The sequence below is a fragment of the Pelophylax lessonae genome, assembly GCF_965119305.1.
Source record: "Pelophylax lessonae genome assembly, chromosome: 8".
Lineage (NCBI taxonomy): Eukaryota > Metazoa > Chordata > Amphibia > Anura > Ranidae > Pelophylax > Pelophylax lessonae.
In genome coordinates this window covers 225,199,533-225,215,889 of record NC_138775.1, presented here as the reverse complement: position 1 = coordinate 225,215,889, position 16,357 = coordinate 225,199,533, and the positions used below count along the sequence as shown (strand labels likewise).

General features: G+C 47.4%; 1 protein-coding gene across 1 annotated transcript in view; it reads right to left on the bottom strand.

Moving 5' to 3' along the window:
* The window catches only part of LAMC1 (laminin subunit gamma 1), a 208,627-nt gene extending 193,402 nt beyond the window's left edge, over positions 1–15,225 (bottom strand). The window contains exon 1 of the mRNA XM_082266581.1: positions 14,539–15,225. Within this exon, the coding sequence (XP_082122707.1) occupies positions 14,539–14,908 (370 nt within the window). The 5' untranslated portion in view covers positions 14,909–15,225. The remainder of the gene's footprint in view (positions 1–14,538) is intronic.
* Between the last annotated feature and the right edge of the window lie 1,132 nt (positions 15,226–16,357).

The window sequence follows — 16,357 nt, the reverse complement described above, 5'->3', positions numbered from 1 at the left end:
CCAATGGAAGATGTCAAACTAGCTGCTAAGAGCAACACAAGATTTTTTAAAATATAATTGTACCCTTTCAGAAGATCACATGATACAAATGTTCTACGGAACTTAAAAATCCGATTTCCCAATGACTGATAGACGTCACTGTCAGAAAGGGCCAAGTCTGACATGTTAAATCCTTTCATGGGAGCCAAACAACTAGAAGGAAATCTGTTTTTAATCCCTAGAATCTGTTATTAACTACATATCCTTTTTGTAGTTCAGCTTCTAGAAAGAAATATTTCCACCATATGAGGAGCAAGTAAACCCCCCAGCAGTTCTTCCCACAGACAGTGAGTCACAGAGCCAGATAAGGAGCGGATGGGCCTGTTGGAGAGGGGTGTGGGGGCATCACACATGTACTGTACTTGGATATTACCTGCAGCATTTAGTGCAGAAGTCTAACCTAATTAATGTTACATTTAAAAAGTAAAACATTTCCTGTTTTTGAATAGTATGCTCATACTGTTTTTTGCTAAAAACTTTAAATATAGAATATATAAATAAAATATAAAAAGTAAAAAACATTTCTGCTTTCATTACACACTCTTTCACATGAGGTGGATCCCTTTTGACAGACTCTGTTTGCTCAGCAGGGATCGCATCCGCTGAGCAGGTGGATGAAAGGTCCGTCTCCGCTCACTGTGCAGAGACAGACGTGTCAGGAGTCCCACTCTCCGCTATGGGGAGACAGACAGCCTGTCCGTTTTCATCAGATCCGACCCGCTGGACGGATGGTGAACATATTGCCATCCGTTTTCAGACCTTGTCCTATCAGATGCCAGGCGGGTGTCAGCAGACACGTCTTCTGATTCCCGCCTCCCCATAGAAGAGGATGGGTGGTCCAAAAAACGGACAGGCAGACCCAATCAGTCTGATCGTGTGAAACGGTCAAAGTCCCCTACTGCTCCTTGTAATAACAGCTGAGTGGCTGATTAGCTGCATCAGTTATTACTTAAAAGCCGACCGTCAGCTCTAAACAGTACACCGGGGTGATGTCTCTAGCTGCAGGCATCCCCCCAGTACAACCACTTCCTTAAAATGATGAACAGGTATGCAATTTTGCGGGAAGTGGTTAAAGTTTAATTCCAGTCAAAACCTAAGCTTAAATCTACTCCCATGACCATTCTAAGCCTATTCCATCTACCCTGTAATAGTAAAAAAAATGGCTATAGTTGCCTATTCTGAAGCCGCTCCAGAGGTTGTTTAGGTGTAGCGGAGAGATAGCCGACAACGGCTGCAGAGCATGTGCAGTAATGGGACCCTAAGGGCCCTTTCACACGGGAGGACCCTCCAGTCTCCTCTATAAAGTGGCACATGTCTGTTAGCACACACTAACATCTGACCTGATCCTGTCCGCTAAAAACAGAAGGCTGCCCATCAGTCTGGTGTATCGGATCAGATGGCAGTCGGGTGTAGATGTTTACATCTGACTGCCCATAGGGGAGAGTAGGGCTGTGTCTGAATGGACACGGACCAGCCATCTGCCTGCTCAGCGTGGATCAGTGGACAGATTAACTGCTGAGTAAGCAGACTCCAACGGACCCCACCCCGTGTGAGGGGCCATAGCCTTACTATGGGACATCCATTGTCGGCTGTCTCTCCACTACACTGAAACAAAGCGCAGGGAGCCGATCATGTGACCAGACCACAGCGACTTCAGAATAGGCAAGTATAGGCATCTCTCCTTTTACAGGATAGATAGGATGGGCTAAAAATGGGGATGGAAGCAAGTTTAAGCTTAGTTCGGTTTTGAATGGAATTATACTGATTTGCTGCAATCAGTCACATTTTAGCTGATTTGTCCGGCCAGCTTTTTTTTCACCAAAAAAAAAAAAAAGGGCAGGCCAAAAATGCAGCAAGTAGGATTTTTAACATCACTACGGAAGCCATACATAGAATTCAAAAGGATGCATTATTCTTGATAAATTCATATTTAAATTCATGATAAATAAAAATGTAAAAAAATTTTAATACAATTACACACACTATATATATATATATATATATATATATATATATATATATATATATATATATATATATATATATATACACATATACATACACATTTTTATTTTTTTATTTTTTTTTTTACTGTCATTTTTGGTTTTTGGCCATGTGCATCCTACATATCATTTTTGGTACCAAAATTTACATTCAGCGCACTTTTCTTTTTTTTTAGATAACCAATGTAGGTCAGTGTCTGTATGAATGAAACCTAGCAAACACTTCCAGGGACAGAAACCAATAATACCAGTCTCTTGTACCTCCGTCCATCCTCCCATCAGAAGGTCACTCAAAGTTTACTCATCCCATGAAAGTCTAACAGGAAAGGTAGAGTCCGCCATACATTGATGGAGACAAAATATGTGCTTATTTTAGGGGGAATCGTCTAAACAAGCGCGGTCTAATCAGACTAAACACGGCTGGGAATTTATACCAATAAGGCAATGACACGGACTCTATTCCCAGCTAAAGGTTAGACCGTTTTTTTTCTCTCATTTTAAACTACAAATGTAATGGTTAATAATAGAAGGAATTCATCTAAACAAGTATATGTCAATTTTATTTACTGAGAGGGGAAAAACATAACTTGAAAATCCCAGCGCCCAAAAATAGCAGGTCCAGAATTAGAGCAGACTCGCCGGCTATAAATATCTCCAGAGGAGTGCGGACGGAGCTGAATAGTCGCACACCTCCCTCATACCTCCCTTTATTCACCTTCCAGAGCAGGCCGGGTTAGTACAGGACACATGGTATGTCTCACATAGCCTGAGGTGCCGTTTTCTGCATCCACCATTCAACGCGGAGAAAATAAAAAGGCTTTTCATGGTGTAATATGCAAAAGGTACAATTAAGTCTAATTAGAGAGCGATGTCCCTGCAGGGACGCCTGATGGGAGGACTAATAAAAGCTGCATTGAGCTGAGGCACTGCCCAGGCCACGCAGGGACTAGATTACAACTGAAGGCAAAACTTCTCTTCGGGCTCATGGGCAGCCGCGCCTTGGAAAAGTGACATTTTTTCATAGTTCTTTAACAGGCGGTGAGGAGGCCTCCTTATGACCCGTTTTACACCCCTAAATTCTGCACCACTGAACCACAATGGCATGCTTAGCATGTGGTCACAGGATGGTTGAAGTGCAGCCACTTTGACTCTAGCGGGTCATACTCGGTTGTCGGCAGCGTCTGTCATATGTGACAGGAGGTTCCATTCTTACCCCCCACAAAGCCACTGAGTTTGAGGCAGCAATTGGGGTTGACAGTAAAAATGGGATTCAACCGTGTGTTTTTACCTACCCCCAACTGGCAGAGTAAACAAGTCATTAGATTTGGGTCAAGTGATGAGGTTTTTAGGCCCCTTTCACACAGGTGATCCGATCAGGTCTGCCTGTCAGTTTTTCAGGCAGACTTGATCCATGCCTGACTTGCATGACTTGGTCCATGAATTCTATAAACAGAATTGTGTCCATTTACACCCACTCACCTGCGCGTCCAATCCAGTTTGGAAAAAAAAAAAAAAAGGGGGGGTAGAGGATCCATTCTCTTCCATTTAGACACGATTGGTGCGGTAGTTGGGTGTAAATGGACAGGCGGAGTCCGTATACTCCCAGCTGCCCATAGAGAAGAGTGGGCTCGGTCCATGTCCACTGTGCAGAAACTGAGCAGACATGGACCTGTCATCCGCCCACTCTGCTTCGATCAGCAGGGGTCTGTTGATCTGCGGATCGCCCCGTGTGAGCTGAACAATACTAAAACTGGACAATTCTAAAGAACCAGCTTAAATTCAATCAGTGGGTGGTCCTCTCCACAACACTCTGGCTGACATTCTTTAATTAAAAAAACTGAAGTAGCCAGATAGATCGTCGGCCGAGCAGCGCCTGCATCTAATCAGATGCAGGAACTACTCAAGTATTCCACCGCCAGAATACTGGAGCCACAACCAAACCATTGCTCCATCTAGCATGAACGAAGGAATTTGTTAAGTTTCCTTAATTTAGCCCACTTCAGTAAGGAGAGAGGAGCTCCCAATGTCCATAATAAGGAAACTCTTGATGAGCAATACAACCGCTTATTGGAGGTAAAACATGTACAAATAGAGCCAACACATTTCAAGGGAATTGCCTCCCTCTTCTTCAGGGCTAACATGCAGTGTTAATTCTTACATCAAAGTTTTGATTTAGTTTTAGTCCTAGTCTTGACTAAAATGGAATTTTATTTTTAGTCTTATTTAGTTGACTAAAATAATGTTAATTTGGGCAATGAAAATAATACTGCTAACATGCAAACACAGATATAGACAATGCATAAAAAATATTTGTAGTACGCTAGAGACCGTACTTTGTGCACTGGTCCAAATCATTTGGTGGAGGTGGAGGGGGGGGGGGAGGGGGATTTGGGTGTGGGTTTTTTTTTTTTTTTTTTAGGGGGTAGGCTTGGCCCCTTCATTCCATTGAAACACAATGCATCAGCATACCAAGACATTTTGGACAATTTCATGCTCCCAACTTTGTGGGAACAGTTTGGTGATGGGCCCTTCCTGTTCCAACATGACTGCACAACAGTGCACAAAGCAAAGTCCATAAAGGCGAGTTTGGGGTGGAGGAACTTGACTGGCCTGCACAGAGTCCTGACCGCAACCTGATAAAAACACCTTTTGGATGAATTAGAGCAGAGACTGCCAGCCAGGTCTTCGACCAACATCAGTGCCTGACCTCACAAATGCGCTTCTGAGAATGGTCAAACATTCCCATAGACACTCCTAAACCTTGTGGACAGCCTTCTCAGAAGAGTTGAAGCTGTTATAGCTACAAAGGGTGGGCCAACTCAATATTGAACCCTACGGACGAAGACTGGAATTCCACTAAAGTTCATGCGCGTGTAAAGGCAGGCGTCAAAATACTTTTGACAATATAGTGTATCTACACAAAAAACACAAACTGAGGTGTATTTAGCCCACTAGTTGTAGGAAAGAAACCTATGGGTGCAAAGCCAGCTTTAGAACTGACAGATTTTTATTTTCGTCCATGTCCCCACTAAGCCTCATTGACACAGCCTTTTAAAAAAATAGGCAACACAATGCAGAATCTAGCTGTCTGTACGCACGTAACATTTACATGCATCCAGAGGTACAGTGTATACCAGTTCTATCGCCACTGCCAGTCAACAATTAAGGCTTGGTTCACACTATTGCGATGCGGGAAGGCTGCGAATTCGCAGCCTGTTCCCGCATCGCACACGCACCCCCGGCAGTTCACACTGCCATATGCGATCCGCTGGGGGTGTCAATGTAATCTTAACAACACCCCCAGTTTGATCGCATATCGCAGTGCGATCGTGCAGTTCGCACAGGATCGGATTGCACAAGTGTGAACCGCTGTGCGATCCGATCCTGATGCGGCAGCAAAAATGCCTCCTGTGCGTCTTTGCTGCGGGTGCGGTGCGAATTTAGCCATACAAACTGTATGGCTAAACTCGCACCGCACAGCTGATCGCATGTCATGTCGGAGCAGTGAGCTCCGACATGACATGCGAACCCGGCACACGCAGAAGTGTGAACCGGGTCTAAAGGGTAACTTCACGTTCCTGGGGGAAAAAAATAAAAAATAACAAATAAAGAAAAAACATATAGCGTATACAATTGCAACACAAATCATATTGTAATCGAAAAGGAAAGGTAATTTAACAACATTCAATCTGCAGCTGTTGACATTTTCTGAAAATGCAATGCAATATGGCTACCTGGAGCTTTTCTGTACACAGAATGTACACTGACCACACCCCAGAAACATTTCCAACTTGTGTGATTGGCTCACCAATTTTTCCCAGAAGTCTGCCTAAGATACAAGTCAGATTTCTGGCATCCCCTGCAACAAAAATGTCATTTTTGGTGAGATACTCCCAATAGGAACACGTCTAAAGGGATGCAGGCAAAGCAGCTTTCCTCAGAGCCCTGCAGCTGCCACAGCTGATAGATAATTATGAAACCCCTCCCATTAGACTCGCTCAGCACAGAGGAACAAACAATGATTTCTTCAGAATAACAAAAAGGTAGGAATCTGCAACAAAGTTTGGTAAAATCCCTGCAATGTACAGAGATTACCCAGAGTGTCGGTTCACACTAAGGCGATCCGACTTAGGGGGCGACATGTGAAGTCCCGTGCACCGCGACTTCGGTGCGATTTGCATGGACTTCATAAAATAAATGTCTATGCAAGTCGCTCCAGGTCGCCCCGAAGTAGTACAAGACCCTTTTTCTAAGTCGGAGCGACTTCTGTCGCTCCTATTAGAACCGTTCCTGTACCACACAATGGACCGCGACGGTGCACGACTTGTCAGGCTGACCAAGTCGCCTGACAAGTCGTACTAGTGTGAAGTTGAGTTACGCTTGAAGTATCATTAATTCCTAGGAGGTGGCTTCTGCCAACTGGCGTCTTTGGCTACTAGGACACAGGCTGCATTAACAATATAAGCTAGGCTCGTATGCATAGTAATATTACACAGACAAACACCATGCAAACAGCGTACTCATGTCAAGCGTCCCCTGAGGCTTTGGGGCAGTTTCTAGCACACTGCGCATGTGTAGTTGTGTGTCATTAGGGGAGCGACTGCAAGAACCTTAAAGAGGCAGCCACGCCCTGATGACAAAAGAAAATGACGGCGTGAGACCTGGCACGTGGTGGCAGGTTGCATTAGACTAGGGATCCTCAAACTACGGCCCTCCAGTTGTTACGGAACTACACATCCCATGAGGCATTGTAAAACCTTGACATTCACAGACATGACTAGGCATGATGGGAATTGTAGTTCCAGAACAACTGGAGGGCCATAGTTTAAGACCCCTGCATTAGACGCTCACTAAATTTGCAGAGTGCGTATGTTTTTTTGAGGATGACCCAGTGGACAAGGAAAGGGGGATAGCAAAAAAAGTACAGAAAGAGTGAAAGTTATCTTTGTGTGTGTGAGTGCGTGTGCTGAGTGCGTGTGCGGGTCAAAAAAAAAAAAAAAGAAACACGGATGGCAAGACACACAAAATGCAGAATGCAGCAACCGCCGCGAGAAGCTAAAAGCGACTCTGCGACAATCTTGAAGTACCAAAAGCAAAGACGGCACAGACAGACAGAAGGGTCCTGAAGGCAGACTGCACAATGCCGTTTTGTGTCCCAACCACACAACAACCATTCTGTGTCCCCCGGCTATGAAAGAACAGCTCATAACTTCCCCGAGTGCAATTAACAGGCTTACAGAGCAAAGGATTCTCACTGGGAAGTAAAGCCGGCAGAATGTGACACCTGAGGCACAATAAACAAGGTTCCAGTGACATTACACGGAACAGCCTTTTACAAGAGAAGGTCAAACAACTGATTCATAAAATACACAAGATAGCAGCGGCAGGGCCCACGCTGAAGTCTCACCCCGATAGCATCAAGTGGGGGGTCCAACATTACTACTTCAAAATAAAGGCTAAGCCGGGGTGTGGGGGGTCAGTAGCTCACCACGTAACACAAAATTGCATTATAATGCCGCTTTCAGGGGCGACTAGCTTTTTATTTTTTACGCCTCTGAATGCCACTGTCAGGGGGTGACTAGCAGTTGGTTTGTTACACTAAGCTTTTAAGCATAGCATTTGCGCATACCACTTAATGGCGTAGAGAAAAAGAAAAATGCCTTGAGAAGCTTAGGTTTACTTTTTGCGTATAAATGCATACAAATGTGAATAAACATGTGTCAATGTATTCTAGTAGTTAGAACAGCTGAGCATTCTAGCCAATTAAGGCCCCTTTCACACACGCTGTCCGTTTGTCCGTTTTTCATCCATCCGTTGACGGATGAAAAACGGACATCAATGCATCTCTATGTAAAAACGGACGACAACTGACGAAAAACGGACGACAACTGACGTTGTGTGAAAGGGGCCAAACTCACCCTAGCTCCACCGCACTGCGAGAAGATAAAGATCTAAGTGTCGGTGCTCAGGTTGAACGTCCAAACTAGCCAATCGAATGACTTTACCTTCATACACCTCTAAACGCTATGCACACCAAAATAAGCATTTTTTTCAAGCTTGCCTGCTCCTGGCAGAAAGGTCCAAGGTACAGTATCTCACAAAAGTGAGTACACCCCTCACATTTTTATAAATATTTTATCTTTTCATGTGACAACACTGAAGAAATGACACTTTGCTACAATGTAAAGTAGTGAATGTACAGCTTGTATAACAGTGTAAATTTGCTATCCCCTCAAAATAAATTAACACACAGCCATTCATTTCTGAACAGCTGGCAACAAAAGCGGGTACACCCCTAATGAAAATGTCCAAATTGGGCCCAATTAGCCATTTTCCCTCCCCGAGGTCACGTGGCTTATTAGTGTTACAAGGTCTCAGGTGTGAACGGGGAGCAGGTGTGCTAAATTTAGTGTTATCGCTCTCACTCTCTCATACTGGTCACTGGAAGTTCAACATGGCACCTCATAGCAAAGAACTCTGAGGATCTGAAAAAAAGAATTGTTGCTCTACATAAAGATGGCCTAGGCTATAAGAAGATTGCCAAAACCCTGAAACTGAGCTGCAGCAAGGTGGCCAAGACCATACAGCGGTTTAACAGGACAGGTTCTACTCAGAACAGGCCTTGTCATGGTCGACCAAAGAGTGCACATGCTCAGCGTCATATTCAGAGGTTGTCTTTGGGAAATAGATGTACGAGTGCTGCCAGTATTGCTGAAGAGGTTGAAGGGGTGAGGGGCAGCTCATGTGCCGCACACTGCATCAAATTGGTCTGCATGGCTGTCCCAGAAGGAAGCCTCTTCTATGAATGATGCACAAGAAAGCTTGCAAACAGTTTGCTGAAGACAAGCAGACAAATGACATGGATTTCTGGAACCATGTTTTGTGGTCTGATGAGACCAAGATAAACTTATTTGGTTCAGATGGTTTCAAGTGTTTGTGGAAGCAACCAGGTGAGGAGTACAAAGACAAGTGTGTCTTACCTACAGTAAAGCATGGTGGTGGGAGTGTCATGGCCTGGGGCTTCATGAGTGCTGCCACCACTGGGGAGCTACAGTTCATTGAGGGAACCATGAATGCCAACATGTACTGTGACATACTGAAGCAGAGCATGATCCCCTCCCTTCTGAGACTGGGCCGCAGGGCAGTATTCCAACATGATAACGACCCCAAACACACCTCCAAGACCCCAACTGCCTTGCTAAACAAGCTGAGAGTAAGGGATGGACTGGCCAAGCATGTCTCCAGACCTAAACCCTATTAAACATCTGTGGGGCATCCTCAAAATGGAAGGTGGAGGAGCGCAAGGTCTCTAACATCCACCAGCTCCATTATGTCGTCATGGAGGAGTAGAAGAGGACTTCAGTGGCAACCTGTGAAGCTCTGGTGAACTCCATGCCCAAGAGGGTTAAGGCAGTGCTGGAAAATAATGGTGGCCACACAAAATAGACACTTTGGGCCCAATTTGGACATTTTCACTTAGGGTGTACTCACTTTGTTTCCAGCAGTTTAGACATTAATGGCTGTGTGTTGAGTTATTTTGAGGGGACAGCAAATTGACACTGTTCTACAAGCTGTACACTCACTACTTTACATTGTAGCAAAGTGTCATTTCTTCAGTGTTGTCACATGAAAAAATAGAATAAAATATTTCCAAAAATGTAAAGGGGGGGTGTACTCACTTTTGTGAGATACTGTTCATATAAATATTTTAATACACCCGTGTGCATGAGGCGCATTCCCACCATATCCATTCAGTTGCATTGATCTGCATAGATGATTGCAGGCGTCAGGCAGGGGCACAAGGGCTTCTTTGCAGAAGGGTTTTTGATCATACACAACGCCAAGCCTATTTTTTCCCCATTTTGTACATAATAGTAACTGGTAAACTCTGGTCATATTTTTATTTTATTTTTAAATATGGAACGCTCCACGAACCCGCATGTCATCCTTGCGCAGGGGTCATGCTAATCCTCTCTGCATCGCCCCAACCACAGCACATGACCCGCCGAAGCGAGGACACTCTGGTCATATTTTGTTGCCAAAGTCCAAATGAGAAGGCTTCCCTTTAATATCCGTATCAGGGCCACAATAGTAACTCAGCCTTAGGGCCCGGTCACACCATTGCATTTATCCCATTCACACTAGAACGAGGTACGAGAAACCTGCGTTCTGTATGCGTTTCCCACACCTCATTCAAATAGTGCTGCCCTTGTGATCTGCTAAGGGGGTGTCAGGGCAATCTTAATCACACCCCCAAAAGCAGGTTGCAAACGCAGTGCATTTCCCTGCACCGGATTGCATTGTACAAAACGGCAATGCTATCTGATTGCAGAGCGGTTACAAAATTGATGCATGCACGACTTTGGTGGGATTGCTGTGCAATTTGAGTCCATTCAAAATGAATGGGCAAAAATCGCAACGTACTGAATCGCTTGTGGACTGAACAGGAATGTGGTGCAGTTTCTGTCCGATACATGGGGTGAACCGAGGACCAATGTGCACTACAACACAAGATCACAATTTGCATGAAAACTAGTTACCACCATTGTAGCATATACACTAGATCAGTGGTTCTCAAATCCGGTCCTCGGGACCCACCAACAGGCCAGGTTTGCAAGATAACTAAATTACATCACAGGTGATCTCATTTGCTTCTCAGTGATTGCAGTATTCTAGTCTGCATCCCCCAAGGTAATACTTAAAATCTGGCCTGTTAGTGGGTCCCGAGGACCAGAGTTGAGAACCACTGCACTAGATTACCAAAAGTATTGGGACACCTGCCTTTACACGCCCATGAACTTTAATGGCATCCCAGTCTTAGTCTGTAGGGTTCAATATTGAGTTGGTCCACCCTTTGCAGCTATAACAGCTTCAACTCTTCTGGGAAGGCTGTCCACATGGTTTAGGAGTGTGTCTATGGGAATGTTTGACTATTCTTCCAGATGCGCATTTGTGAGGTCAGGCACTGATGTTGGACAAGAAGGCCTTGTTTGTGCACAGTCATGTCAGAACAGGAATGAGCCATCCTCAAACTGTCCCCACAAAGTGGGGAGCATAAAATTGTCCAAAATGTCTTGGTATGCTGATGCCTTAAGAGTTCCCTTCACTGGAACAAAGGGGTCAAGCCCAACCCCTGAAAAACAACCCCACACCATAATCCCCCCTCCACCCAATAATTTGGGCCAGTGCACAAAACAAGGTCCATAAAGACATGGATGAGCGAGTTTGGGGTGGAGGAACTTGACTGGGCTGCACAGAGCCCTGACCTCAACCCAATAGAATATTCCCATAGACACTCTCTTAAACCTTGTGGACAGCCTTCCCAGAAGAGTTGAAGCTGTTATAGCTGCAAAGGTTGGGACGACTCAATATTGAACCCTATGGGCTAAGACTGGGGTGCCATTAAAGTTCATGTGCGTGTAAAGGCAGGCGTCCCAATACTTTGGTAATCTAGGAGCACTTCACATCATCCTGGTACCACTGGGTACACCATGCAGCCCCATCTAGCCATAGACTACCATGGAGTTTGACAGGCTGTCTGTAGTTGGGTAGGGCGCTGCCCCTGTCCCTCCCAGGCACACTAAGATGCTGGGAAAGGACGCACTGCTCCTAGATTGTCCCATATGCAAGAGCCTAAGGTGATCCGAGATTCAGGAGCACTTTGTGTTGGCAGCGACAATCGCTCCTAATACACTTCTATGGAATGTTGCTCGGCTTGCGGAAGGAAAGCGATTTCTAGCAGAACATAACCCAATGTTGTAGCACGATCGCCACAATTCAATCTCTGGCTGCAAATCGCTGTAAATGCTGGCATTAGTGATTTGTAGCAGAGAATATTTTTACATCATCCTCAGCCTAATGACACACACAGGAGACTTTGCTGACAATTTGTTGAAATCTCCAGCGGCAGGATGGCTGCCTGTTTGTCCCGATGGAATTGCTCCATCTGTAGCTGACACAGCCAGATGTCACTCCCAACACCAGAGACGGATTCAGCAAGGTTCAGGTGACATCTTCCATGGGGACACACAGGCGGCCTTTTTTAGTAATCCTGCCGCTGGAGATCGCTATGAGGGTGATCAGGTATGGGGTGCAGGGTAAGGTTGATGGTGTGTGGGTACTGGATCCCAGTCTGATGATGGGGGAGGGGGTAGGTGGGGTATAGGATCACTTACAGAGTAGGGTAAGGTTGATGGAGTGCGGGTACGGGATCCTGGTCCGGTGATGGGGGAGATGATGTATGGGGGGGGGGGGGGGGGGGGAAGTCAGGTACTGAGAAGGTAGGAAGGAAGGAGATGTGCAGAGTAAGGTTGATGAAGTGAGAAGGGTATTGGACCCCGGTCTGGTGATGGGGGGGGGGGGTGTATGGAAGGTATAGGGGGTAGGTAGGAGGTAAGTGGGGACACTTATCGAGGTGCAGGGTAAGGTTGATGGAGTGCGGGTATTGGATCCCGGTGGGGTGATTGGGGGGGTAGGTAGAAGGTAAGTAGGGACACTTACCGAGGTGCAGGGTAAGGTTGGAGTGCAGGTATTGGATCCCAGTGGGATGATGGGGGGGTGTATGGAAGGTATAGGGAGTAGGTAGGGGCACTTACCTAGGTGGAGGGTGAGGTTGATGGAGTGCGGGTATTGGATCCCGGTGGGATGATGGGGGGGGTGTATGGAAGGTATAGGGGGGTAGGTAGGAGGTAAGTAGGGGCACTTACCTAGGTGGAGGGTGAGGTTGATGGAGTGCGGGTATTGGATGATGGGGGGTGGGATGTATGGAAGGTATAGGGGGTATGTAGGGGGTATGTAGGGACACTTACCTAGGTAAAGGGTGAGGTTGATGGAGTGCGGGTATTGGATCCCGGTGGGATGTATGGAAGGTATAGGGGTTGGTAGGGGGTATGTAGGGACACTTACCTAGGTGAAGGGTGAGATTGATGGAGTGCGGGTATTGGGTGATGGGGGGTGTATGGAAGGTATAGGGGGTAGGTAGAAGGTAAGTAGGGACACTTACCTAGGTGAAGGGTGAGGTTGATGGAGCGCGGGTATTGGATGATGGGGGGTGTATGGAAGGTATAGGGGGTATGTAGGGGTGTAGGTAGAAGGTAAGTAGGGACACTTACCTAGGTGGAGGGTGAGGTTGATGGAGTGCGGGTATTGGATGATGGGGGGTGGGATGTATGGAAGGTATAGGGGGTTATGTAGGGGGTAGGTAGAAGGTAAGTAGGGACACTTACCTAGGTGGAGGGTGAGGTTGATGGAGTGCGGGTATTGGGTGATAGGGGGTGCATGGAAGGTATAGGGGGTAGGTAGAAGGTAAGTAGGGACACTTACCTAGGTGAAGGGTGAGGTTGATGGAGTGCGGGTATTGGATGATGGGGGGTGTATGAAAGGTATAGGGGGTATGTAGAGGGTAGGTAGAAGGTAAGTAGGGACACTTACCTAGGTGGAGGGTGAGGTTGATGGAGTGCGGGTATTGGGTGATGATGGGGGGGGGTGTATGGAAGGTATAGGGGGTATGTAGGGGTGTAGGTAGAAGGTAGGTAGGGACACTTACCTAGGTGGAGGGTGAGATTGATGGAGTGCGGGTATTGGATGATGGGGGGTGTATGGAAGGTATAGGGGTTGGTGGGGTGTAGGTAGAAGGTAAGTAGGGACACTTACCTAGGTGAAGGGTGAGGTTGATAGAGTGCGGGTATTGGATGATGGGGGGTGTATGGAAGGTATAGGGGTTATGTAGAGGGTAGGTAGAAGGAAGGTAGGTAGGGACACTTACCTAGGTGGAGGGTGAGGTTGATGGAGTGCGGGTATTGGATGATGGGGGGTGTATGGAAGGTATAGGGGGTATGTAGAGGGTAGGTAGAAGGTAAGTAGGGACACTTACCTAGGTGGAGGGTGAGATTGATGGAGTGCGGGTATTGGGTGATGGGGGGTGTATGGAAGGTATAGGGGGTATGTAGAGGGTAGGTAGAAGGTAAGTAGGGACACTTACCTAGGTGGAGGGTGAGGTTGATGGAGTGCGGGGTGTATGGAAGGTATAGGGGGTATGTAGGGGTGTAGGTAGAAGGTAGGTAAGGACACTTACCTAGGTGGAGGGTGAGGTTGATGGAGTGCGGGTATTGGATCCCGGTGGGGTGTATGGAAGGTATAGGGGTTGGTAGGGGGTAGGTAGAAGGTAGGTAGGGACACTTACCTAGGTGGAGGGTGAGATTGATGGAGTGCGGGTATTGGATGATGGGGGGTGTATGGAAGGTATAGGGGGTATGTAGAAGGTAAGTAGGGACACTTACCTAGGTGGAGGGTGAGATTGATGGAGTGCGGGTATTGGGTGATGGGGGGTGTATGGAAGGTATAGGGGGTATGTAGGGGTGTAGGTAGAAGGTAAGTAGGGACACTTACCTAGGTGGAGGGTGAGATTGATGGAGTGCGGGTATTGGGTGATGGGGGGTGTATGGAAGGTATAGGGGGTATGTAGGGGTGTAGGTAGAAGGTAAGTAGGGACACTTACCTAGGTGGAGGGTGAGGTTGATGGAGTGCGGGTATTGGATCCCGGCCAGCATGGTCTGGCTCTGCCACCACGTCATATCGGCCTGGTTGTTGTAGTCGGTGAGGAAGTCGGCGCCGTGCTGGAGGTGGGGCTGTCCGCTGTCACACAGGTGGCAGGATTTGGTGACCCCGGTGACTCCGGTTTGCACACAGTACTCCTCCGGGGGAGATCCGCACGTATTGGTGGCCACCACCGTCACATTGAACGCTGCATTGACGAACTCCGGCATACATCGCTGCGGCCGGCCGCCCTCCGAGCACTCGTCCATGGCCGCCCGGACCCCCTCCAGCAGGAGTAGTAGGGACAGGGCGATCAGTACGGGAGGCCGCATGCTCCGCTCTCCGGGGGGGATCGCTGTGTGATGGTTGGGATGGGAGAAGAACCTGCTGTGTCCTCCGGGGAGTCGGCTCTCATAGGGCTGCACCGATGTGCGGGAAGTTGTCTGTCCGGGAGAGAAGTGTGTACCGGAGGGCTCCGCCTGGACTCTGTACACGGGGAGGGATGGAGGAGACTTCGGGGGTCCCGGGACACTGGACTGAGCTCCGCTCTATGGGGCAGGAGAGAGGGGCCGGCCGAGGACACGGGGTGGGGAATGGGCGAGCGCAAAGCAGTGTGGGAGGACGGGGAGCCCCGGAACCGACAAACTTCGGAACTTTCCGGCAAACTTCGCTGGGAGAGGAGAGCCGCCTGCACACGGGTGTCACCTCCCCAAATGTCCCCCTGTATGAGGGGAGGGGCTGTCCTATGTGTCTGTTATGTACACCTCTATAAAGGCACAGCAGAGCGTCCCTCTCCATATGAAGTGTCACTATAGGAAAACTTTTATCTAGTTGTGGATAGAGGAGAGGAACTGGGAACCCCTGTCACTGTCTATAGCTGCCAGTTTTCCCATTAGGGGGATTCGCCCTATTTGTAAAGTTTACTATTCACCCAAAGTGAAAGAAAAGCCCATATTTTGTGGTGTCGCCAGAACAGGATTAGAGGGGAAATCTTCCAATGGAGGCATTAGTGACACTCCGGCATTCCCTCATTTTATTGGGAGTCACTCCCACTTCCTGTTTTGTCTATGGGACAGGAAATGAAGAGAAATCACCCCAATAGGAATCAGAGGGCAAACAGAGGATATAACCCTCCCTTAACCACTTAAAGAGGAAGTAAACCCTCCTCAGGAAGTTGTACCTATAGGTAAGCCTATATTAAGGCTTACCTATAGGTACTGTAAATATCTCCTAAACATGCACCGTTTAGGAGATATTTACCTTTAATGCAGCCAGTGACGTCACTGGCGCATGCGCTCTGAAGGAACGGCAGATCGTGCCGTTCCTTCAGAGCCCCGTGCCGTGACAGTCGGCTCCCGCGCGCGTGCGCGGGAGTGACGTCACCGCGGCTCCGGCCAATCAGATGGCCGGATGCCGCGATCCCGGAAGACGGGCGACTATACATGTCGCCCGTCATACAGGTAAGCGGACGGCACGGCGGGGGCTCGTTCTAAGGTAAGTATTTCATAATGAGCTAGTATGCGATGCATACTAGCTCATTATGGGTTTCTCTTTCAGGATTTAAAGAAGAGAAAAAAAAAATTATAGGTGTACAACCTCTTTAAGCCCTGGAAGATTTTACCCCCTTCCTGACCAGGACCTATTTTGCGATTCGGCACTGCGTGACTTTAACAGACAATTGCGCGGTCGTGCGACGCTGTACCCAAACGAATTTGGCGTCCTTTTTTCCCACAAACAGAGCTTTCTTTTGGTGGTATTTGATCACCTGTGCGATTTTTTGA